The sequence below is a fragment of the Spermophilus citellus genome (genome assembly GCF_964194105.1).
Source record: "Spermophilus citellus genome assembly, chromosome: 6".
Lineage (NCBI taxonomy): Eukaryota > Metazoa > Chordata > Mammalia > Rodentia > Sciuridae > Spermophilus > Spermophilus citellus.
In genome coordinates, this window is record NC_138187.1 from 97819223 (window position 1) to 97845145 (window position 25923).

Consider the following 25923-nt stretch of genomic DNA (forward strand, 5'->3'; position numbering starts at 1 on the left):
CAGATGATCTTCAGTTCTCATGTAGGGTAAAGAACATTGTTCCTATTTTACAAAGGAAGAAACTAGAGGCTTTAAGACCCAAATAGTTTGATGGCGGAAACAAAGCCAGTGTGACAGGTGATTTATGCAGCCAGGTTTGTCCCAGCTGGAGCTCATACCCTTGTGCGTCGTACCCCTCCCTCAACAGCCCTTTCTGTTAAGCAGGAATGCTGGGCAAGGGGACCACTACTTGCACACTGATTTGCTGATTCTCATAAGCAGAAGAGCATCTTGCTTTGTGACTTGCCCCTGGAGAGGGGCTGTGTGAGCTTCTAAGAACAGCATTTCCTTGAGCTTTGGGTCTGGATGTGCCTGCTCTACTCCCGGGCTCTGTTCTATTGAGCAGCCAGGCACTCTCATTTAGGAGGGAGGGAAGGCAGAGGGGAGTGCACCATGTGCCCTGGGCCACCCATGCACTTCTTCCACTCTGAGGGAACAAATGCTAGATAACACAGGACGTTGAAAATTAGGCTGATAACTGAGGCAGGATGACAAATGGACCCAGATTTTAATTTTGATATTTCATTTTTTTAGATGAATGTGAGGAAGTAGAACACCAGTGCCAAAAGACCATTCAGCAACTGGAAGTCACACTGGGGGAGCCGCTCCAGAGCTACTTCTGAAACTTCCCTTGGTGTTTAAAACTGTGTTCAGAGTTCATATTTTTATTTGGGGTGTTTGGTGCCATGTTACTTTTGGTGCTTTCACACCTACTGGGACTACTTAAAGACCTTACTGACTGCTTTGCCAAGTCCGTGCCTGGCCTGTGCTGCCAAACGAGCTCCCCTCCCCAACCCACACCCCCCTCCAACCCTGCTGTATAGTTATTAAGAGTAAATGATTCATATGTAAGCACTTGTAGTCTTTGAATGGAGTTACTATGACTCATGTGTTTAACTTCAGCACCCAAAGCTGACAGCTCCCTTAGACCTGGAAACCCTTACTATTCAGCATAGCCCTTACTATTCTCCCTGCTGGAGATTCACTCTTACCATTCTGTGTTCAACAGGAGTATTTGGATGAAAGCCAGTTTGGGGAGACTGATAATGCAGCCTTCATTTCTGTATGTGTACATGTAGGGAAGCACTTCTAAATGCATTTTACACTCAATGACTATGATTGCCTCCTATATCCTTTAACCCTTTTGGGGTAGGGGTGGGGAGGCAGCAACACCATGTTTATAAAATACCCCACATCTGGCCGGTCACACAGGAAGGACCCGGACATACTAGATGGCATGAGGGAGGGAGCCCTTTCCACAATTAAAACACACCAGCTTTCCCTTGGTGGTTAACTCAGAACAGCAGCACATTTTTTCTAGGCTTTGAAGTTTGCTGTCTCTAGTGCTATCATGGTGAAGCTGGAAGGTAAGCCCTGAGCTAAAATCAAACAAATCTGCCTTCTGTTTGTAAAGCATTGAGTTCCATAGAATATTCACATTGAGTGAAAGTCTTTGATTTAAATTTCTTTTTTTTTTTTTAAATTTGGTACCAGGGATTGAACCCAGAGGAACTTAACCACTGGACCACACCCCCAACCCATTTGTTTTTGTTTTAGATTTTGAGACAGTCTTGCAAAGCTCTCTGAACTTGTGATCCCCCTGCCTCAGCCTCTTGAGTGGCTGGGTTACAGTTTGTGCCACAGTGCCCAGCTCGGTCTAATCAAGAAATTTCAGTGCAGAGCTGACAAGCACAAGGCTGACTTTGAGCTCAGTGAGGAGCTTGCTAGAAATGCAGATTCCCCTAAGCAATGTCCTGGTGTCTTGATAAAGTTCATTAGTAAACACCAATGCTTTTTTAAAAAAGAATCTGAAGGTTTTGGATTTCTTCTATCAAAAAAGTCAGTCTTACTAGTTCCATGTAAAACGAAATGAACTTTTTAAGCCTCACTGGGGACAATAGGAGTGGGCTTTTTTTTTCCTCCTAAGTGCCTTTCAGTCTAACATCTCTGTCATATACACTCTGATGTCTTCATGGAAAGAAAAACCCCTGTAACTCTGGGGGATTCTAGAGCCTTCTAGCCTCCTGCAACTTTTCCTGCCACCACACCCCCCAAGTCTTGAGTTTGGCAAGACTCAGCACTACTTTTGTTTAAAAAAAAAAAAAAATTGATGATATTCTTTTTAAATATGTGGCTATAAATGATATCTAACCAAGTATGTTATGAAAATATTTCTGAACCCTGGCAGAATTCTGCCTAGCAGTTTAACATGATAAAATGATGACTGATTTTAGCTTTTTTCTTCTCTACACCCAAAACTTTGATATCTCCTCTAACAAGATCTGACCTGTAAAGATTCTACATAGAAGTTATGCCAATTCCCTTCAAATGATGGAAAAACTACAGAAAGGCAACAGTTGAACTTGCTGACACAGGTTTGATTTTAATCACTGAAGCAGAACAAGGTTTTGATCTTAGTTGCTAATGATGAACTAATCTTTAGAAGAGCAAAGGTGAGTGTTGGTTTGCAAGCCAACACAACATTTGTATGTTCCCTTTACCTAATTCATTGGTCTCTCACAGGTAGATTCTGCCTTCTGGGAGTGTCTGTTTTATATGCACTGGGTCTCATCTCGACTTCACTGCCACCCACGGGTACTTTACAGACCTCACGTACCTGACTTGCCACAGGCACACTCTGGCTCTTGATGAGAGACAGGTGGACTACCTGAAGTCTGGTGTCAAGCTAAAGTCGGCATCATTTGTTTTTTGTTTGGCTTTGACTTTTGCCTTAAGGGTTTTTTTTTTTTTGCATTCAGATGTCATAACGTTAATTATTTGGAAAAGCTTTCTTTAGCAAGGACAGCTAGGTGTTCATTAAGCTCAAAATCAATTGCCAGATGAAAGCATCTGTCCACAATCATGGACTAAGACAAGACTGACTGGAAGCCACTGCTGGGGAGGGGTAGTGGCTTCTGTAAACTAGTGTTTTGCAGGAGCATAGCCCTTAGCCCTGGAGAACCTCTGATTAGTGTACATAGTGTCCTCAGAAGACTGCACCTGGCGGAAGGTAGGTCCTGCGCCCACCATGCACATGTCCCAGCTCCTAATACACTGATGACAGAAAAGATATGCTCAGTACCTATCAGCAGATGTAGTATAGTAGGCACTTAATAAATACTTGAGTGTGGTTTTAAGAGGAGTCCAGGGGCAGAGAACAGAGCCACCCTACTGTTGCTGTTGCCCCAGTTTCCTCCTCTGGTGCTAGGGAGGCACGATGCATGGCAAAGACTGAGAACATCCAGGAGGCCTTAATGCTGTGCAAGCTCAACTTAACAACAGAAACTGCAGGGACAGCCAGATGTGTTTGACATGGCCAGAATCAAATAAGCCATTTGTATTTTGGGTTTTGTAGCAGTGGCGGCAGCTACCAGCTCCTTACTTCCAGTAAGCGAATGTCACCATCAATGGCCAGCATGTCGATGCGGCCAAGCTCTTTAAATCTGTGCTTGTACTCCAGGCTGTGCACGCCATTTACTGCAACCTTGAATTCTCTAACATCACAATAAATTATCATCTGAAAGGAAAGGAAACACACCATTAGTGGCCTCCCTGAGTTTGTTACACACTAATAGAGGGTCAAAGGAAAACCATCTGGTTTGCTTCCCTTCTAGAGTGGTTCTCCCAGCCTGCTGCTACTCACTTCCCTGCTGTCATTTCTAACACCCAAATCAACCAGGGTATGGGAGTGGCACTTCCCGTCTCATGCTCAGATTCTCCATGTGGATCCTCGGGCACAGAGTCCCCAGGGCCTACTGACCTTCCTTTCCTCTGCTCACTCCTCCTAAAGCTCCCATCCTGCCCCTTGCTCCCGCAAAAACAGAAAGCTGCCCCTCATCTCAGTGTTTAGGAACTGATGAAGGAGGGAGGCTGCTTGTATCTTTACCCTTACTCATTGAGAGGCTTTCCAATTTACAGGCTGGGGACTAAGAGCCTTGGGTTCTTTCCTGCCTCAAACTATAGGGTCTTGGGCAAGTCAGACCTTTATAGGTGATTTCAGAAGCTTGAGACATTACTAACTCAGGACCTTGGTGGTCCTGAGGCCATTTCAGCTCTGCACAACTCAACTTCAATGTGTCTCCTCAAAGCTGAGTTATGGGATACTCATACCTCTGGAGTAATAGCATTCTGGCAGTTTCATCACTAGGAGTAGCACTTTGGAGTGCTTTACTTAAACAATGAGATGCACACCCAGAAGCCCAGTGTCCTTTCACATCACCTGTATGCCTGATGCCAGTGTGGCCACTGATTCTACCCCACTGAAAAGGCTATTTTGGTGGCCTTGCACTGTGCTCCTTGCTATCCTGGAGACTTCAAAGAAAACAGAGCAGCACAGGATGTTGCTAATCCACCCATCCCTGGAGGCCAAAGATCTGCAGAGAAGCAAGTTAAGGGTCTTTATTTCTTTTTTTGGTACTAGGGATTTAACCCAGGGGAGTCATATTCCCAGTCCTTTCTGAGACAGGGTCTCCTGAAGTTGCTTAAGGCCTTGCTAAATTGCTGAGGCTGGCCCTGAACTTGCAATCCTCCTGCCTTAGCCTCCCAAGCCACTGGGATTACACACAGGCACTATTGTGTCTGGTTAATGTCTGTTCTTTTGACAGTAGTATTACAAATGGCTGCCAAGGAAATTGGCAAGAACAAATGCCTGGGTAACAGCTGATCAAAATGAAAGTCCTAGGGCTATTTTTTTTTTAATGGAGTTGGCTGGGAGTGTTGCTCATTGGTACAGCACTTCCCCCCCACCATGCATGAGGCCCTGGGTTTCAACCTAGCACTGCAAAACTATAAATAAAAGAATAAGTGAATCTGAGAAAAGCCTATTTAAAATTAAAGTAATGACATAGTGGACAAATCTGAGATAATCTCAGAAGCATAATAAAAATCAGACATTTCAGGCAATCTGCCACAGTCTGGCTGGGCAAAAATCACGAGCCACTGAAGCAGGAACAAACTTTATTTCTGAACTCCACCAGCACACTCCACACTCGGCTCCTCCAGGAACCAGCAACCGGAAATATCCTTCCTCTGGAATTCCCTCCTACCACACTTCCCCAACCAATGGGAACTCTCTGGGAGTCCCACAGAGCTCCAAAGTAGAGGTGGACAGCAGGGGTCTAATCTCCAATTGAATGCACATCTTAACATAATCATTATCATCTCAATGGCTTGCTGGTGTCACCTTTCAACCAAAAATGCCATGCTTCATTCCTACTTGGCTATGGCTCTCAGCATCAATCAAAACTTGAGTCACTGTGGAAGAGTGCCAACAGTGGTCAAGAGATAATTAACACTCCCACAGCAGAAAACAAACGAGGGAGACTGGCATGATTTGAGAATGGATACAAGACATGGCATTAGTCCATCTCCCCTTAGCCAGGCTTTAGTCTTTCATCTTATTATCTTTATTTCTCTTGATACCATAGAACCAAACTTGGGCCCTGATAGGTCCAATTGTATCACTGGTTTTCTGTCACAAGCCACAGGGACCAACTTCCTTCTAGGATCCTTCATCTCCCTCCCATGAACCCCAAGTCACCCTCTGTGCCCTGATTGCACCCTCTGTGCCCTGATTCCTGCCAATTTAGCAAGCCTGTGCCACTCTTCCCACCTGGAGTGAGTTGTTCAAATCATGCCCTAAATCTGGCCTTCCACATTCTTCCTAGCCTTCTGACTTCAATAACCAAAACTTCACAGAACCTTCTATATGCCCGCATCTCTCTCTGATCCATAAGGGCATTCATCACACTGGAACTAGGGAGTGAGTCTTCTGTGAAACTGTTCTCCCGTTTCCAGCCTTGATGTTCCTGCTTCCAAGAACTAGTTCTGATGAGTCCTTGAAAGCCCAGTGCTTCAGAGCATATGATGGTCTAAAACGTGGAAGTGGGACCCAAATCAATGGCCCTAGATGTGATAGTGTGTAGCAGTGAGATCTATGCTAGTGAGCAAGCCCAAACAGCCACCCAGCAGCCACCATTCAAGGACTTCATTCTCTGCTCAGCATCTCAGGAACTTATTTTGGGAAAGCATGTGTTCCAAGTACTGAAATATTTGGGGACTCAGGACTACTTGCCTTTTAGCTGCAAGGGTCTGATGTATTTTTTTCTTACACACATAGAGAAAGGAAGAAAGGGCTGCCACGTGAAACTGTGCCAAAATGGCAGGTGACATATGTGCAAACCACCAATTTGGGGATTCCTACATTGTGTCCACCTGAGATTACACACATCACTCAAGTCCTGAGACAAGTTTGCAGGATTTGCTTTCCTGTCCCATTTTCAAAAAATATACTCTTACCTCAAAGTACATCCCAGGACTAAATGGGAAACAGGTAATATTTCTCTCTTCTTCTCCCCAGGCCTCGTGAAGGAAAGAATTTCTTACAAATGCTTTAATATTCAGGCGTGGGTTCAAGTGTAGAGCGATATCCTTTGATTTTCCTGATACTAGATCAACATTAAAGCTTTTGAGAGGGAAAAAACAAAAAAAACACTTAGTTAACCAAGTAGGACAGAGTAGTGGCAGATTCTGCAATCTTAACATCAACTTAACTGTGACCATGACTGCATCCAACTGATATGCACAGGGACAGGGGACACAGGCAAAGGTAAATTTCCAATCTGAGGAGATAGCATTCCACTAGTATGTTGCTTGTAAAATGAAAATAACAAAAACTTTAACATCAGTGTTGAGGCTGAGATCCAGCTAGGCAGAAGTGCAAGGCTCAGTGCTGGAAAAGCAAATGACTGCTTCAGGCTATAGAAGGCAGGCCTGGTCATGTGGATGTTGTAGTCATCTGCATGAGCTCTTCTTGAATACATTCTACTGTCTAGGAAATAGTTCTATTTCAAGCTTTCAGAAATCTGGCCATCTCTGGAAAAGGTTCTTAAAGCAGAAATGTTCTAAGTCACAAGATAGGAGGGGCCCTAAAATAGCTGCCCAATCTCCTGGGGCTGCTCTGGAGTTCTAGGAGGGCCTTGAAGACAGAAATGCTACCCTATTGTTTGGCTAGAAAAGACTCTGGTCAGCACACTGGATTTCAGTCCTGGCTCAGTCTAATTTCCTCTTGCTTTAACGTTCTGTCTTTCAAATGCGGTCTGTCATTAGCCCCACTTATAGCCCGGAGGATCATCATGAGGAAAAGGAGGCCTCAGGCGCCTGGCAGGGACTCCAACTCACTGTAACAGCCATACTGACCCTTTGGCATCTGCATGAACTTCTCCTTTCACAACAACAGTTCGTCCAGGGCCCATGGGGGAGTTCAACCTCGCTTCAAATGGCAGAGTCTAAAAAGAAGCTACATTGAAAACCAGGAAGCAACTTCATGAGGAAACTGGCCACATACCATGGGGGCATGGTTCAGAGAGCCTGGAAATCCCATGAGGGGACACACCAAGTCTGCTTTGGTCCCTAATGGGGACCTAACATGCCTAGCTCACAGCATGTTACCGATGACAACATTTACACCACCAAATGAGTGGGCATGGGTGGCCCTGATGCCCTGCACACAGGGCATCACTCTGGCAAAGCCACCTGTGCATTCTGCCTGAAGGGGAGGCAGCCATGCTGGAAGGAGTTGAGGACAGAGGTGAAGGGCTCAGAAACATGCCTGGGTGCCGCCTATGTGTGTCCAGTGACAACATACAAGCGTGACTAGCTGCTCTGGGCTGCTACTGGGGGGCAGAAATGATGAACATAATTATAACTTAATCTTTATGTAAAGGTAAGAAAATTTTTGGCTCTTCAAACCTTTGACAAAGAGTTGGTAGGTAGTATTTTGGTGGAAGTCAAAGTGTGATTGGCAGTCGGATCTCTGCTCTTGGTGTAGACAGTTTTGGGTACGATTTTAGAAATGTCTCCTTCTCTATTACTAGGCTGCAGGGAAACAGTTCTACAGTAAGGTATGGAAAGAAGGAAGCTGCTTTTCAAGGTTAAACTATTCATTTTTGAGGCAATTTTATAAAATGTTCTTCATTGAATGACCAGAAAAAAATACTTACAAGCTGTGAAATGCCAGACTTTTGTACCTATTGGAAGAGAAAGAAAAATAAGAATGTTTAAAGGAAAGACTGACATTCCATAATAGAAGCAGTCTGATGTGGTTAGTCAGCCTGAGCTCAGCTCTGGGCCACCAGTGCCCACTCTACTCTGGGTGTGGCACCCAGGCAGGCAGCCAGTGCTTTATCCTGGGTGCCATGGCTGGAACAGACCAACAGCTCTATTCATCCGAACCTTCATCCTCCTCCATAAACTGGTAATATTTTATATAACTACATGTGAACTTCAAACACATCCTTTCCTACTACCACCCAAATGCTGAAATTATGTGCTGTGAAATATGAATGTGTGAAAGGGGACAGACTGACTTTTATCCATTAAGACTAGAAAAGATGCAGGCTGGGGTTGTAGCTCAGCGGTAGAGCGCTCGCTCGCACCTGTGAGACCCTAGGTTCAGTCCTCAGCACCACATAATAATATATGAATAAAATAAAGGTATTGTGTCCAACTACAACTAAAAAATAAATATTAAAAAAAAAGACTAGCAAAGATGCAATTTTTAAATTGCACATGTTCCCAAGGGGGAGGACATACACATGGATCTGTGCCACAGATTGATGTTCAATACTTTAAAATGCCTTGTGTCAAACTGAAACTATAGAGCTTTCATCTCACTCTAGTCAGAATGGCAATTATCAATAATACAAGTAACAATAAATGTAGGATGTGGGGAAAAAGGTGCACTCATACATTGCTGGTGAGACTTGCAAATTGTTGCACCCACTATGGAAAGCAGTATGGAGATTCCTCAGAAAACTTGGAATGGAACCACTATTGGACCCAGTTATCCCACTCCTCAGTAAATATACCCAAAGGACTTAAAATCAGCATACTATAGTGATGTGGCCACATCAATGTTTACAGCAGCTCAATTCACAATAGCTAAACTATGGAACCAGCCTAGATGTCCTTCAACAGATGAATGGATAAAGAAAATGTGGTACATATATTACTCATCCATAAAGAGAAATGAAATTATGACATTTGCTGGTAAATGGATAGAACTGGAGACTATCATGTTAAGTGAAATAAGCTAATCTCAAAAAACCAAAGGCCAAATATTCTCTCTGATACACGGATGCTAGCTCACAATAAGGGCAGTAGGGGCAGGTAGGGAAGAATAGAAGTACTTTGGATTAGACAAAGGAGAATGAAGGGAAGGGAGGAAGAATGGAAATAGGAAAGACAGTAGAATGAATGGGACATAAATTTCCTATGTTCATATATGAATACATGTACATCATGTACAACCAGAAGAATGGGAAGTTATACTCCATGTATGTATAATATTTGAAAATACATTATACTTTCATGTATAACTAAAAAGAACAAATAAAATAAAAAGTTGATGCTGCAGTCTTGCAAATTACAAATAAAGTAATAAAAATAAATCAGGAAAAAAAATGCCTCATGCCAGGACCAGTCAAGAGCAAGAACAAGAGGTGTGTTTCACATGAGACACACATACACTAACAGGTTAAGCATCAGTTCCTGGTACTCTGAGAAATATGTGCCACGCTGTTTAAATGATTGCTTCCAGCCTGGCCTCATAGTAAAAGTATATTTTTTAAAAACCCAGCCTTCCTTCCATCTGATAGCAACTAAAAAAAAAAACATTTCATTAAAAGATTTCACAGGGCTGGGGTTTAAGTTCAGTGGTACAGTATTTGCCTAGCATGTGTAAGGCCCTGGGTTTGATCCTCAGCACCACATAAAAGTAAATAGATAAAATAAAGGTATGTGTCCAACTACAAAAAAAAAATTTAAAAAATATAAAAAAAGATTTCATATTTACATTTTCTCTACTTATCTGTGTCAGTCCCAGAGTAGATGCCTGAGTATTCTGTAAATCCTAAAGAAAAGATAGTAAAGGTTAATATCCACCAGAATGTAACCTATTCAACACATCAAAACATTAAATGGTACTAAACATGAAAATATCCTTGAAAATTATGATCCCAAAACACTTGACACTGGGGCTTCCCACAGTGGCAAGCGTTAAAGAGAATCAGCTCAGATTTCAACAAGAATGTGAGCAGATGGCACTGCCACTGAGAGTGCCAACTGTTTTCATCTTTCAGGGCAAGTTGGCAATATACAGCAAAACTTAAACTGCAAATACTCTGACTCAGATACTCCACTTCTAGGAAAATACTCCACTGTGCTCCCATGAAAGGAAAATACATCTTCTCCAGCTAAAAAGGTTGGTTGCTTTGCTAGAATAAAGCCCTGGTCAAGAAATTGAGGAAGAGATTTATTTTACTTATTTTTATCTCATCATTTTATCTCATCATTTTATTTTTATCTCATCTGAAGATGTTAAAAGATATTTTCTGCCATTCCTTATGAAAACATCATCAAAAAAAAGCCCACACTATGCATGAAAGGTACTCACCAGGCTGAAGCTAAAGCCCACTGAGTGGACATTCACTTGGCCATAAATGCCCAGGGTGTCTATTTTCTCTGGGCTGATCCTGTGGGCATAGAGCAGAATGTGTTTTCCATTCACAGCCACCTGGAGGGACAGAGAAGACAGCACCCCCAAAACAGTTAATAAATTAACATTATCCAAATCCAAATGTTTCCTTGGCTTTCATTTTGTGCCTTTTCCCACGGGTCTCTACTTAGAGCTGACCAAATTACAGCAGAAAACAGCCTCTGCACAGCAGAGTTCCTGAAGGTTCTGGGTTCCAGCGCCCTGAACCACTTCCCCAGACAGACAATGCACAGTCAGGGACATATGCACAAGCACATGCACATCTGTGAACCTGGGCAGGTGCAGCAGAAATGCAGGGACTCAGAGCCACCCGGCCCCCACCCTCCAGTCCTGGGGCCTGGGAACCGAGGTTAACGATTTGCCCCACATTTCTCCCTCACACAGTCTTTGGGGACCACTCTAACAGAGACCACCCATGTGTCAGAAGTTTCACAAATATGTATTGAGTGTGTGAAGTGGATGAACATGGGCAAGTTCCCATCTCATCTGGGATTGCTTTCTACCCACGAGGAGGAGCCAGCATGGCCTCAGCCTCAGTGGGCACAGATGTGAGTAGAGAGCAGCACAGCTCCTGCAAGTCCTCAGCATAGTGCCAGTCACAAACAGGGCCAACCCCTATCTCCTTCCCCTTGCCTTCCACCACATGCAGGGACCACATTAGAACACAAGCAGCACACAGGATGGTCTCTGACTCAAGGAGCGTAAAATCCCACCAGGGAGCAAAGTAAAAATGTTATAGCAGGAACAATAGTACAGGGACTGCTGTCCTAACAGGAGGCTAGAAAGGGCGAAGAAGGGTGAGAAGAGGGAAGTCTAGGAGGTTAGAGGATTTTCCCCTGGGAGCAGTACCCATGGGCCAGGGTGTTGCACAGACCTGCACAGATATGAGGGCCCTAGTGGAGTTGTGGGATCTCTAGTCTGCAAGAGCTCCGTAGGCCTGAGTGCCAGCAGGGGCTCCAGAAAGAAATTCCACCTCCCACCATACACTTAGGATATGAAAAAAAACAGGAAGCCAGGGAGAATTTACCAGGTCCTCATGATTCTACATAACTGTCCTATGGCAAGACCTCACACTCAGGGTGCTGTCTATAATTTACTTTCTCACACTTAATGTGATGCTATGACAATTCAGAACTGAGCCCTGCTGGAGGAAATGTGACTGAGATGCAGTGACAGTGGGCCTATGTCCCGAATGTTCACAACATGCTGGAGAGTAGCTGTGCCCCACTCACAGCTAGGTGCCTGCTGGTCCTACTTCGGAGGACAAGTACACAGCCTTGCACGTTCTCGGGTGAAAGATGCAGATGGTGAGTTTGAAAATGTGAAGTGCTCCCAGGACACTTGTCCCCACTAGTTAGGACTCTGCTTGTCCTTCTCCAGAGCCTACCTGGAATTTGTCCTTCAGTACCATAATCACAATTTCAAATGATTTTTCCTTTTTGAAGGGCATGTCATAGGTGATCTCTTCCCATCCCCATTTTTCACTTATCAGAGTGTTGCAAACAATGCAGTTGGTCCTTTTGAAACGAGGGTTGAAGTGAAAAGCTACGTCAGCTCGAGGTTTTATGCTGCTGCCACACTGTAAGTCCACCTGGAATCTGTGAGAAAGAATAGGTACCATATGAGGCCCAGAGGCCAGCAAAAGGGAAAATCCCAGAAAGCACCCAGGCCAAGTAAAGTGATACATGACCCTTGTTCTTTACTTGCAGGGCCACAACAGCTAGATGCCTCACCTTCCTTTCCTTCCTCCTCAATAACAAGAGCCCTTCAGTCTGAGCTGGGTCTCCCTTGGCCTGCATGGTCAAAGCTCTGCCAATAAGCTATTGGAAGCTGTCTTGAAGGCAAGCTGACATTTGCCCTTTGTCCTCCATGATCTGCCTATCCTCACACATGCCCAACTGCCCAAAACAATAATGGGGGCTAGAATTCCAGCTGAGGGAATCCAGACAGAGGACCTCCCCCTAGGGATAGCAGGGCAGAGCCAGACCCTACCTTCTCTTCCGACTTGAGGAGTTGACTGCCAACATCTGGGTGCCTGCATGAGATCTGACCTTATTAAACCATGTTTAGGTGTCAGCCACACAGCTGAGCCCAGCTCTGACACATCCCAGTCCAGGCTGTGCACCCAAAGCACTCAGTTTCCCCCATTCGAAGCTATCCCAAATGGTCTTAAGAGATGCTGTGGGAATGTTAGACTATGCCTGAACCACCTCTGAAGCATGAGAAAACAATTCCCTTTTTTGTTGATATATCTTATTCTCATATTAAAATCAAACTTTTAGGGCTGGGGTTGTGGTTCAATGGTAGAGCACTTGCTTCACATATGTGGACACTGGGTTTAATTCTCAGCACTGCATATAAATAAATAAATTAATTAAGGTCCATCAACAACTAAAAAACAAAAATTTTTTTTAAATCAGACTTTTAGCAAGAAATAAAAAATTCTAATAATCTTTCCTCATTTATTCATTTCCATCTCCTCAGCACCTTGATGGAGCTGTTGATGAAAGCAGATGAGGCCTCAGAGTATCCAAATGGTCTCTCCCACATTATTTTTTTGTTGTTACAATTACATACATACAGTTTATGGTTTTTTCCTTCTAACACAATGATCTTACCTTTCTGCATCACTAGGAACATGCCCACGGATTACAATCAATGACCCAGGATCCAGTTGCTCAGAAATGGTGCCCACATAGGGGATCATCTAAGGGAAAAAAATTGAACAAATATACATTTACATGAACAAAATTACTTACGAAGTAGTTATGACCAAACCCAGTGACTGACAAAATATACTACAGTTTTATTTTATTTTTTATAGGATTTGCAATTTTATTTTCTTTTTCTCAGTTATTATTTCCAGATGTATCTGGGAGCATCATTATACCCATTTTGCAGAACTGACACTTAACTAGATAAAGTACTTTTGCTCAATGTCAAATATTGCAAAGTGCTTTGAGAATGACTACATTTTTTAAAGGCTGAATATAAATTGCTTGGAATCTAGCATCTTTCAAGCCATCTTCACTAATCAAACATTTACAAGGGATCAACCAACAGAGCTAGGATCCCACAGTATCTGCAAATTACTCTTAGTTCCTTAGAACAAAGACATACTGCTTTTATTTTAGTTTTAGTTTTTTAGTTTTATTTTTTAGTTGTTGATAGACCTTTATTTTATTTATTTATGTGTGGTGCTGAGAATCGAATTCAGTGCCTCACACATGCAGGCAAGTGCATTACCACTGAGCCCAGCCCCAGCCCCAACATACTGCTTTTAATTTGGGCAAGGGCTTTGTGAATTAAAACTTCTACTTAATATAGTAATCATAAGAAGAAAAAGAATGACTTGGAACCTCAAGCTTCCCACCCCTCTCCCCACTGCTTCATAGATGATTCCAGCAGAAGGCTTAAGACCACCCAAAGCCTGTGGCCCAGGCTGATGGAGAAAGCAACAAGCCACTGCCTCTGGCAGGGTTCCAAAGTAAGCCACACCCTCGAGCCTGGGGTTCTAGGCCCTGACTTCCACTGAACTTTCACATCACAGCCCAGAGAACCAGAGAGCTGTGCATCTTAAGGATGAGCTCTTATTTTAATGTTTATATTTATTGATTTAATTGCTATCATGGTACAGTTTTGTAGCTCTGGGAGTCTAGGAGTCTCTCAAGACATGCACCTACCTATTTATTCTGGCCCAGGCCATATGTGGATCCCATGCTGTCCCCTCATTACCCAGATCCCAGCCTTTTTGTCTGGGACCTGTCAGATCTTCTTTCCCCTTTCCTAGACATGACTCCCTGTCCCTGAATGGGGACCTGCGTCACATGGCTACATCTTCTGCATCAACAACCATCTCCTTCCTCTCCTTTGGAGCCTCTGACAAGGATGTGCAGGCCAAATGTCAGCATGTTTTAGGCCACACTGGCCTGAGTGATGACATGCATGCCTAAGCCTACCCAAGGTGGCTCTGATCAAATCAAGAGGAAGGACACAAAACAAGAGAAGTTATAGTGCTGACCGGTAGCTCATATATGGCAAGATCTTAGCTGGAGCATGGCCTTCCCGTGGAACCTTTCCCCAGTTCCCAGGCTGATGAGCTGCCCCTGTTCATCACAACACTTTAGAGTCTGTTTGTTGGCACACAGCTCTGCCCTGACGCTGAGCCTTGTGGATAGGCCTGGGTCACCACCTTTCCCTCACCAGGACCAAGGTCAAGAGATGATCAATAACTCTCACAGCCTGGTCCCTGGGTTCTGGCAGACTGCATGCAGAGAAGTGATCAAGCAGATGCTGAACTTTGAGCCAAGGCAGCGAGCTCCTACTGCTTCAGCAATAAGACAAGAAATGATGGAAGCCAGTCATTCCACTGGGGTCATGGCCAATCACTGTGGTAGGCAGGGTGAGGAGAGGACAGAGGTCCAGTAGACCAGAGGAAAAATCCATCAACCACACAGATGATGGCTGCAGCTGCATTACTGGGTAGGTGGCTGGTTTTGCATACAGGGAATATAAAAGGAATTACACTTCCATTCTGTTCTGAGCCACAACTGACTCTGAATATACACAGTAGCATCTTCTATAATGGAAGTCTCTTAAGATGGGCAGATTTGTAACTTCATACTTTACAGATGTTAAGATTAATATCTGCAATTTGTTTTTTCCTTTTAAGATGGGTGGCTTACTATGTTTGTTGCCCAGGTGGCCTCACATGGCTGATCCTGCTGCCTCAACTCCCAAGCGGCTTGAACTATAGGCATGCATGAATGCAGCTGGCTAAGTGTGCTGAATAACATACTGGGTTTGATTTTCATGAGAAAGTCACCTACAAGATTATATATACCATGATCTCAACTAAACTAATAAGTATAAGCATTAAAATAAAAACACTAAAGAATAAACCAAAAATGTTGCAAGAGTTTCTGTGGAGAATGGGATTTTAATTTTCTTTATATATTTGTATAGTTTCCAGATTTCTGTAATAAGCACTTATATTCTTTTTTTTTTTTAAAGAGAGAGTGAGAGAGGAGAGAGAGTGAGAGAGGAGAGAGAGTGAGAGAGAGAGAATTTTTAATATTTATTTTTTTTTTTTTTTAGTTCTCGGCGGACACAACATCTTTGTTGGTATGTGGTGTTGAGGATCGAACCCGGGCCGCACGCATGCCAGGCGAGCGCGCTACCACTTGAGCCACATCCCCAGCCCCCACTTATATTCTTATAACCACAAAAATATCTTTAATTATACACTTAATTTTACAGTTGGGAAGAGCTTTTTGAGACCAAACAATCTATTTCCATCATTGTTAATCCCTTGTTTGCAAATGTAAATAAGTTGTTCTAGTCTGATAAGTATAAATAATCATGTTGAGAATTTTGGCCATTTGCTGCTGTGGTTTTCTGTGTTAATGTTTCCCATTTTGGAAAAGATCACAAGATATTCCACTGTTTTGGACCAAGTTCATGAGACAAAATGCCCTGCAGCCTACTCATGAGCCCATGGCACCTGCTCTTGTGACAAGGGAGAAGGGCACTGTTTTCCAGGCAACTCCAGGCTAGATGCTTTGCTGCTTCACAGGTCATTATTAACTTCTACAAAAAATTAGAAATCAGATGTAATCACATCAAACATAATGCCACTGGTTAAGCAGTGGTTATATGTGGTATTACTTGCCAAAACATCTAGGTGATTCATCTTGCTTTGCCTTTCTGATGACTACTTATTCAATGCCTACTGCATGCAATTATTAGGCAGACTACAGTTTATAAACTGTAGGCAGACTACAGTTTGTAGTTTATAAACACATCCCTTTCTGTGTCTAGAAAGTGTCCTCTCTCATGAACTTGACCTCAGCATAATTTCTCTCTTATGAACTTGACGCCACTGTCTGGCAGAACTCCCAGCTCAGACATTAAGTCAGAAGTAGTGACAAGAAGTCATAGGGATGCAGACTGCACTTCAGCAAGGGGACAGCAGTCACATCCATAGTCAGAGGCAGTGCCAGTGCCATAGCACCACCTGTGCTCAGGGGTGACAAGACTCACTGACAGCATTTCTGATATAAAATAAAGATACTGTCTCCCACATTTTCACTCAATTTGAAAGGAAAGAAAATTTAGAATATCATCAATGGAATAAGTCAAAGAGAAATGCTAAGAAAACAATATACAGGCTAGTTACAATATTACCTTTTCCTTTCCAAGAAGAGTTATTATAGACAAGTTTGTACCAAATGGACCAAAAATTTTAAAACTAATGAAATAAAAATTAAAAGATGCAGTTCTGTCTTCATAATGCCTAATAAAGAACTCAGAAGAGACTCTATAATAAATACTTCCTCATTGTATGAACTGCTCACTAACAAAATTAAATAACCACCATGCAAAAAACAGATTTTTAAAGTCCAGCTTACAATATATCCTAACTGATTAATTTAAAATCTCTTTGCTAGTGCGCCATGTTTTTTGTCTTTTGACCACTGGTAGAGCAAAAACTGCAAACGGGGGAGAGTAACTTCAGTACAAGGTGGCACTTCATGCTATGAATACTTAACAATGGGGAAATTTAAAGACAGAGCAAAGTGTTATTCTTGCCATTCAGCTCAGTTTTTCTACCTAACCTTTTGTACCACTTTGTGAGAACTGATTGTGAAACAGAAAAACAAAAACAAAGCTATCTGCCAGAACATTCTCCTTAGAATCAGGTGATGATGTGTGTCTCCAGGCCCAAAGGCATTTTCTGGTCTCAAGCAGCACTGTTCTGCTTTCCTCTTCATCAAGTCAGAAGTTGACTTATTTTTGTTCCAACTCTACAGGGTATGGGGCTAACTCCAAAAATTACAAGAATCACCAGTGTGCCAGAATCAAGACATGCTGGGATTTTAACCTATAAAATAGTTTGCTAACTAACATTTAAAGTGTCTATGCATGAAAGATACAGGTGAGCAGAAGCCCTGGCCATCTTCTCTGTTCTCCAGCTTGAGTTAAGGTGATGCCCTTCAGTCACCTTGGCAGGCAGCTGTTATTATAATTATTATTAGTCTTAATCTTTGCAGAATGTCAGTCTACAACCTTGAGATGTTTTTAGCCCTAACGTGCACAAAATCATTTTAAATGTCTCATGGGTTCCAAATTCTTCCAAGTTTTCCTTTTTAAACCCATTACTACCAAATGCTAATTCTTCTAAAACTGAGTTTGTCTAATATAGTGGTTCTACCTCACACTACTCAATGATATTGAAACTCAGGGGAAAAGAAGTACAGCAACAAAATAATTAACAAAAACGTAAGCCTATAGAACTGGGGTTGTGGCTCAGTGGTGAAGTGCTCACCTACATGTGTGAGGCACTGAGTTAGATCCTCAGCACCCATAAAAGTAAATAAAAACAAAAATAAAGGTCTACAACTACAACAAACCAAAAAAAAAAAAAAAAGTGAGCCTAGGACCTTACTTCAAGGGCTCTCATCACCTTTGTTGCCCAACAGTCTCCAATGGATTTACCAAAAACAATCCTGCCCTATCTCAGATCTAAATACAACTTCAGAGAAGTGGAAACTAAAGAGTTCTAAAAACTGAAGTGAGTCCTTTACTGCCCAGAGTGATCACTGCTGTTTTTGACAATCACAGTCATTTGGGGGTTCTTGAACCAGGCTGGTCTGGACAAGCCCCTGCTAACCTTGCTCTGTCTCACCACTGGCTTTTTTTTTTTTTTTTTTTTTTAAGAGAGAGAGGGAGAGAGGAGAGAGAAAGAGAATTTTATTTTTTAGTTTTTGGCGGACACAACATGTTTATTTGTATGTGGTGCTGAGGATCAAACCCAGGCCGCACACATGCCAGGCGAGCGCGCTACCACTTGAGCCACATTCCCAGCCCCTTAACACTGGCTTTTGACATTCTCCCTTCTCAATTACCAAAATGTATTTGAAAAGTGGAGGGGAAAGCTGAGACATTAACTTCTTATAGACAGTTCTAACTAAAAAATAAATTGAAAAACTTGGAAAGAATCCATTTCCCTTTTAAAGTGAGGTTTTATGGCCTGAGCCTCCCCACCCACCACCACCTCAAGCTGAAATTTCTCCATGTGCTCGCACACATTTTTTGTTTGACACTATTCTCATGACTTTGTATTGTCACTATAACCTCTCTCTCCCTAGGGGACAGGAACACCCACCACACTCCTACCACACAGTAGGTACATGTTTGCTGAATTTTATTCTGGTCTCATTCCAATGGGTAATTACTATTCAATTGCATCTGCTCTCATTCCTGCCATGGGAAAAATGATTTGACAGAAATCCGTTACCGGGTTATAGATGATGTTCTGCAGGTTGTTTAAGGACAACATCATTCTTCTCAAACTTATTGTTGATCAGTCTCTCCTGTGTGTAAGATTTTAACCACGTTTCACTTAAAGGTTCCCCAGAGTGAAATTGAGGTACTCGCCCTGTGTAAAATCAAAATAGAGGGAAAAACAAGAATACGTCACCTTTTCTCATAACTACTTTCATGTTTAAAATGTTATTTTAGTAATATTTACCAATAGGTCATCGTTAATAAGATGTAACCCCATTCTTAAAATCGTACCAACGAACATAATTTGGGATCCTGAGTGCAGGAAATATCTCTAAAATATTTCGGTGCAAGTTTTCTAATGTGGAATTCATTATTAAAATAACTAAACTCGGGGCTGGGATCTAGCTCCGTGGAGCACCCTTAGCATGTGCAAGGCCGCGGCCGTGCCCGCACACGGCCAGAGGAGCTGACCACTGCGGTGCCGCTCTCACCCTCCGGTTGGCGACCGGGACCGGCGCTCCTCCCCAGGCGGCCAGCTCTGCACCGTGGGGGGGGGGGACGGCAGCTCAGCCCCGGGAACCTGCCAGCGGCGGGCACAGCCCAGTTCCCCGGGGGCCAGTCACCAGCCCGGCCCACCGCTGCTCCCCGGAGCCGACACCCGCGGCCGGCAGCCCGGGACTTGCGTCCCGTGACTCAGCCGCCCGCAGGGCCACCCCGCACTCTCGAGGACGCCGGCCTCACCGCGCCCGGCCGGCCGCGGGGCAACGGGGGGGGGGGGGCACCGCGACCCCGACGACCCTCGGCCCCCGCGGGCCTGCGGCGGGGTGCCGGACCCCGGCCCGCCCATGAAGCTGAGCGTGGGACGGTGACGCCCCAGGCCCACCTCGGCTGGCGCAACTTCCCGGCCAGCCGGATCCCGGCCGTGCCGCAGCCAAGGCGGGTGCAGCGACTCACCCCAGGGCTGCCGAAGCGGGCGCTCCACCAGTGTTTGTCCGCCGCGGGTCGCCGTCTGGGCTTCCGAGCCGGAGTCCGAGGTGACTACGGAAGCCAGGGGAGTCAGTCCGCGTCCATTTCCGGGCGCCGCCGGTGTCCAAATGCGGGCGTCCTCGCGGCTCTGGGGACTTCCGGCCGGCCCAGCTGCCAACCGCTGCCCGAGTAGGCTTCGTACACAGCCTCTGGGGTCTGGGGCCGCGACCGGCTTGCTGTGGGACGAGCAAAGAGGGTCAGCACAAGGGCAGGTTTGCGGAATTCCCGCGCGGATCCAGCTGCCAGGCGGACAGCGGTGGGTCAGAGTATAGAGAGCGCCGGACTGGGCAGCCGGCGGTGGGTTGCAGCGCAGGGTACTGACCAAGAGCCGCCCGGACCCGCGGGACCCGCTGCTTGCGGGTAGTCGTGCTTTGCCGTCTCAGCCTGGCTGCTTCCTAAGACACAGTTAAAACGGTATGGAGCGCCATTCTGAGCTTACTGGATGCGCTGTGAAGACCCGGCTTCTCAGTCAAGGGCCCACGGGGACTGACAGTTTGACATCAGAAATACAGTCGCACGCAGGCTATTTGAAGGGCTGGCTGGACCGCTTAAAGACCTCAAGGTTATTTTCTGATATTTTTATGCACATTTGTCTCACCACTGTGGGCTTTCTTCTCCCTGGTTTTTGCTATTATTATTATTTGTTAATACCTTTATTTTATTCATTTATTTTATGCAGTCCTGAGGATTGAACCCAGTGCCTCACACATGCTAGGTGAGCTTCAACTCCAGCCCGGCTTTTATTATTTTTAATTTAAGCTGAAGAATTCATTACTCATGGAAGAAAATTCACAGGCTGATTCACTGTTACTTCTTTCTCCTCTTCCTCCTATCCATTGCCTAAGTTTGATTCACTCTTCAAGATCCAGTTGAAGAGCTGAATTTTACCCTTGACATGCACTACTTGGATCTGCAGTGTCTTTCTGTGTATTGTGCGTGATGTCTGTCCAACTTGATTGTAAGTTGAGAAAAGAAACTTGTTTTACACATAGTGTAATGCATTGTATGAAATAGATACCTGAAAACTAGGTTGAATGTCTTCACAGTTTTGCCTGGTTCTACTTGGTACTTCCTTTACAGAGTCAAAAACAATATAAATAAATACATCTCAAGCATTTCACACTAAGGGGACAAGCTAATGCCAAGTTCATAAGGCTCTTGAGAATGACTGTTCAAGAGACAAGACCACCAGCATGGCCAAAGCATGGTAGATGAGGGAAATGATAGAAAGTCATGGGAATGAATGAGGTCACCAGAGAAGATACATGGAGAAAATGACCTAGGTCAGAGCCCTGGGGAGTTAAAAGCCAATAAAAGAAAATGCCAGTAAGTAGCTAAGAGGGGCCAGTGGTGGAGCCTGGTGAGTGGCATCATAGAAGACAAAAAAGAGGAACAGCCAGTTATGCCAATGTCCTGAGGTCATGATAGATAAAGTGACCAGTGGGCTTAGCGACATGGAGGTCAGTCCCTGTGACTGAAGAAGATTAATGCAAGGCGGAGAAGTGGAAGAAAGGTTGAGCAAAAATATTTCAAGAAATTTTGCTATTTCGAGAACAAAGAAACAACATCACTGAGAAATCACTGAAATAAAGGGAAGATTTTACTTTTCTTGTGTTTAAAAAGAAAAGATACACAATGGTAGCTTTTTGACTTTGTTCATGAGCCACAGTAAGAACTACATAATAATTATATTTATAATTAAAATTAGAGTCAAAAATTCCACAAAACAATGTTTTTGTTATGTGTGAAACAATCTTTTTCACTTAAGAAAAATGCTATTCATAATCCACTAAGATATTTACAAGACCTGCTAACTGGTGTGACCTGAAGTCTGAGGAATACTTTCATTGGTGCGTTGGAATCCATTCATTACTAGCTTATGAGAGCCAATTTTGTACATCTTTTCCATTTTGATACCTTGAAATTGGCCAGGATGGGAGTATTTACCATGGAAATAGGCAACTGCTACAAATTAGGATTTTCCCACCTTGAGGCCAGATGTTAAACATTTATCAGCACTCAATTGACTGTGCTCATGTGTTGATTGAGAAGCAAGGACACATTCATGCAAGAGAGAAGATGGGTACAAGAGTGATTCTTGAGATGATTTTGCCCCAAAAAACAGGCTTAAAAGTTGTACTCACAAAACAGTGTAGATGTTACAAATGATTTGCCACAATTACCTTGAGAGTTCCAAAGATAAAAGGATCACTTCTGGTTGAATCAACTCATTTTTCTTTTCTTTTAAATATTTTTTAGTTGTTGAGGGATCTTTATTTGTACTTGGTTCTGAGAATCAAACCCAGTGCCTCACTCATGTTAGGCAAGTGCTTGCTCTTCTACTGAGTTACAACCCCAGCCCCCTCATTTTTCTTTTCTTTCTTTTTTTCTTTTCTTGGTACTGGGGATTGAACGAGGGGTGCTTTATCACTGAGCCACCTATCTGGTTCTTTAAAGTTTATTTTGATACAAGGTCTCACTATGTTGCTGAGGCTGACCTGGAGCTTGGGATCTTCCTGCCTTATCCTCCCAAGTAGCTGGGATTACAGGCCTGCATCACTTAACACCTGGGTTTTCATCTGTCTTATCCTCATATCCAATGAGCCTTGGTTATATAGCTCAAAGTAAATTTTATATCACATATTTAGAATAATGTGATATATTTTCGTACAAGAAAATACAAAGTAATTATATATTGCCCACATTTTTCTAAAAACTTATAGAAATCACAATTTTAGACTTCTGAATTATAAACTCTATGCTCTTGCTACTTGGCAGCATTAAAACACGTGCCACATTTCATCAATGTTGTCAGCCATTGTGTTTCAAGCTGAGAAACATCTGGAAGTGATTTTGCTTATTATAGTGTTGCCATGATATTTGTTTTGTTCCTATAGCTTAAAAACTTTTTTGACCTTTTATTAAATAGTGGTGCCAATGCTGGAAAAATATTCTCCAAATCAATAATTTTGAAATGCAAATTAGATACAATAAAACCTGAAGAACTTTAAACAACTGCCTTGATATATCCTGGCCTAAATGTAGAAGCCTAGAACCTGAGACAATTTTTTTTTAAAGAAAACAGTATTAAAGCAAAACTTTACCATGATAGCTATAGATTTCAGAGCACTAAGAACACATACCTACTTTCCAATTATTCCCATGAGAAAAATAGTCTTGAACTAGGTAGGTTTTAAATTATGCCAAGTCTTTGGAAATTCATTCTTTACTAAACCACAAGGCTCACATTCCTCATAATGATGGCTACTTCCCTGGGAAGTTTTATGGTTGATGCCATTTGCCTCATCTGATCATCCTCCCAGTCTCAGTGGACACTTGAACTCCTCTTGCTGGACCTAGTATCTCCTACACCCCAGGAGCACTGAACTCCTTTCTCCCCTCCCAAACTCCCTGTGTTTGAATTCACCAAGCTTACCTCTTAAGTTCTATAGGATCATGTCCCAAATCTAATCTTCTCAGGTGCAAGAAACAACCTTCTAGAACTAATGGTTTTGTCATAAAATAAGAATCTTAGTGATGGGAGAAATCTTATGGGGAGTGTAAATTGACTTGTGTCAATGATTCAAGGTTGAGGTGCTCTCCTGTTTTTTCAGTACTCTTAAATGGCTTGTAGATTATTGAATGCTAATACTATCCCAGCTATTTAACAGGAGAAAGTGTATCTGAAATGACTTAGATTTCAAAGGCAAAACAATGCTAAATGTGCAGTATATGTGTTTATAGATAGAATACAAAATATGTAAAATATATACAATAGTGTACATACATATATGTTCTATACAGATTCAATAAATGTAAGCCCTGGAGATACAGTAAGTTAAAAACAATTAGATCCCCTGAAGCTTAAAATCTAGTTAGGGGCAGTACATTGGTTACTCGTAGGTGTATTTAATGAAGTGCAAAAGAAAGGTTGAGGACTGTGAGCACTCATTGTTATCTCTGTTCCCTTCCTGTGAAGTTGCTGAGGTTCACTGCAAGTGTTCCCTTGGCAGCCCAATCTCAGTTTTAACCAACCCTGCTTCACATAACTAGTCCACTTCTGGCTGTGTTTACACAGCTCTTTGTCAAAGTGATAACTGGAACCTTAATAGTAAGTTTTCTGTGAGAAGTTGAATCAAGGAAGAAATTGAGGTAGTTTTCAAATAGGAAAAAAAAAAACTGTTATTGAGTCTGAGTACTTGTTTAGTCACTTTAAAGCCTACCTAGAAGTACATATGTGTAGGTGATCCCCATGCTCTCACTGTCCAGCTCCGGCAACTCTCAACATGGCCAGTCTTGTCTCACACATACCTCACCCACTTCCTGTCCACCACTGGTTCATTTTGAAGCACATCTCATGCTTCATTTTGTCCACAAAAACTTCAGTACCATTTGTTAAAACTTGAAGGCTTTCAAGATACTAGTTTCAGTGTTTGGGCCAGAAGACTGCTTGAGCAATTTATACTTCTTTGTAATGTGTTTGACCAGTAGGTACAAAATGTTTGATTGTTTCTCTCTCTCTCTCTCTCTCTCTCTCTCTCTCTCTCTCTCTCTCTCTGTCTCAGATCAGAACTGATCAGTGGTTTTGTGGTTTTGGATGTCATTAGACTGATCCAACAACTATTATAATGTTCCCATTGGTTTTTGCTCAGGTGTTTTTAGTACCTAGCTATTGATGGTCATTACCTAGATCCATTACTGAGAACTGAAAGATAATGGTATCGCAATTCTAGCATTCCTTCTAAACTCATTCTTCTATAATTCTTCTGTAAGGAAATACTGCTACTTTCATCAACTCTTTGGTGACCCCAATATGAAGTCTATTCCAGAACAGCAGGGTGAGTGCTTGATTCTTTTCCTTTACTTGGGGGCTTTCAGAAGGATTTGGTTCTCCCAGCCTCCACCAAAGGAGTTAATTGTGTTAGTCAGCTTTCTGTTACTGAGATAGATCAACTTAAAGTTTATTTTAGCTCACAGTTTTGGAGGTTTCAGTCCTGGACTGGCCCTTTTGCTTTCAAGGCTGTGGCAAGGAACACGTCATAGCAGGAGCGCATAGTGGAGAAGAACTGCTCACCTCATGGCCCAGAATGGAAGAAGAGAGGACAGGAGGACTGGGTATGAGTCCAAGCACTTTTTGAGAGTTCATTTAAATCCCCTTCTTGCTCTAGCTTAGGAGGAAGCCCAGGGTAAGGACGGCCTTAGGCCTTACCCTAAGCAACTCCATTTTAAAAAACCTGCAGTCTCCCCAGGCTCAAGCCTACAGAGCCCTCCAATATGTCATCAGGCATAACCTTGTAAACAAGTCAGAAATAAGCCATTTGGTGAAAACAAGTAACTTTCCACAATGCTGACAAGAGTCAGAGTGAAGCCACTTAGTATAAACATGTCACTTGCCTTAACCCTGATAAGAGTCAAGAGTATAAAATCAGGACAGAAGCCACCAAACCATATGGCTTGGCTCTAAAATGTAAAACGTCATTAAGAAACCTGGTAACAGCTGATAGGGACCCAAAGGGCAAGCAGAAGCTCCAAAAATTAGTATAAATAATAGAGCAAAAGGACATTCAGCCAGCTGACACTGATGCACACTTTCTGGAGAGCCTGATGAGGACCTGGACTAACATCCCAACTCTTCTAATCATCTTCCTGATCCTCTGCATCGTCCTCACCACTCTCAAGCTCTACAGCAGCCTCTCTTTATATCTCCTTGACAGCCGTCAACCCCACCCCAGAAGAAGCCTCCACCGGTTGCTGTGGTCTGAGTGAGTGTGCATCTGCTGGACTTAAGGCCTAAGGCTTAAGGCTTTAGATCTGGCACTTGAGCTTAGCACACAGAGGGAATGTCTGTCATGATTAAGTGTGTCTGCAGTGCCTGGAGTTAACTTAGAATTGTTTGCTTTGAATTGATTATGTCTGTTGCAGTGCCCAGCATTAAGGATTGTCACTTCTTGATTAAGAACCTATTGAGTGAATTGTATTGAGTAATTTGAGTGAATAAAGCATGTAGGACAGAA

The 25923-nt window shown here is 43.2% G+C and overlaps 2 protein-coding genes and 1 long non-coding RNA gene across 10 annotated transcripts in view; 2 read left to right on the plus strand and 1 right to left on the minus strand.

Annotated features, from left to right (window-relative positions):
• The window catches only part of HEATR1 (HEAT repeat containing 1), a 47938-nt gene extending 45016 nt beyond the window's left edge, over positions 1-2922 (plus strand). For all 5 annotated transcript variants that reach the window (XM_081296939.1, XM_081296935.1, XM_081296936.1 and 2 more), the window contains one exon: positions 574-2922. In XM_081296939.1, coding sequence (XP_081153065.1) covers positions 574-662 — 89 coding nt within the window. In that variant the 3' untranslated portion in view covers positions 663-2922. The remainder of the gene's footprint in view (positions 1-573) is intronic.
• Positions 2392-20428, minus strand: LGALS8 (galectin 8). 4 transcript variants are annotated; one of them, XM_081296940.1, is made up of 11 exons: positions 19838-20428; positions 18894-19034; positions 13213-13301; positions 11982-12192; positions 10493-10612; positions 9893-9949; positions 8040-8066; positions 7789-7914; positions 7237-7325; positions 6337-6502; positions 2392-3556 (listed from the first exon to the last, which is right to left on the minus strand). In XM_081296940.1, the coding sequence occupies exons 2-11, from the start codon at positions 18936-18938 to the stop codon at positions 3407-3409; spliced, it is 1080 nt and encodes a 359-aa protein (XP_081153066.1). In that variant the 5' UTR covers positions 18939-19034; positions 19838-20428; the 3' UTR covers positions 2392-3406. The 4 variants fall into 4 exon arrangements, with proteins under 4 accessions (XP_081153066.1, XP_081153067.1, XP_081153068.1 ...); XM_081296941.1 differs by having other exon boundaries at positions 19767-19889; XM_081296942.1 differs by lacking the exon at positions 19838-20428 and adding an exon at positions 19375-19669.
• On the plus strand, positions 20333-25923 carry LOC308650704. Its single transcript, XR_014022393.1, has 3 exons — positions 20333-20471; positions 20589-20867; positions 24475-25923. It is a non-coding gene; the product is annotated as an uncharacterized lncRNA (long non-coding RNA).

Excerpts from the sequence above, each read along its gene's own strand:
- LGALS8 (XM_081296940.1), bottom strand. The coding sequence starts at position 18,938 with ATGATGTTGTCCTTAAACAACCTGCAGAACATCATCTATAACCCG. Across the intron at positions 13,302-18,893 it reads AGAACATCATCTATAACCCG|ATGATCCCCTATGTGGGCAC; the intron begins GTAACGGATTTC and ends TTTTTCCCTTAG. Across the intron at positions 7,915-8,039 it reads AGTCTGGCATTTCACAGCTT|CCTAGTAATAGAGAAGGAGA; the intron begins GTAAGTATTTTT and ends GTTTCCCTGCAG.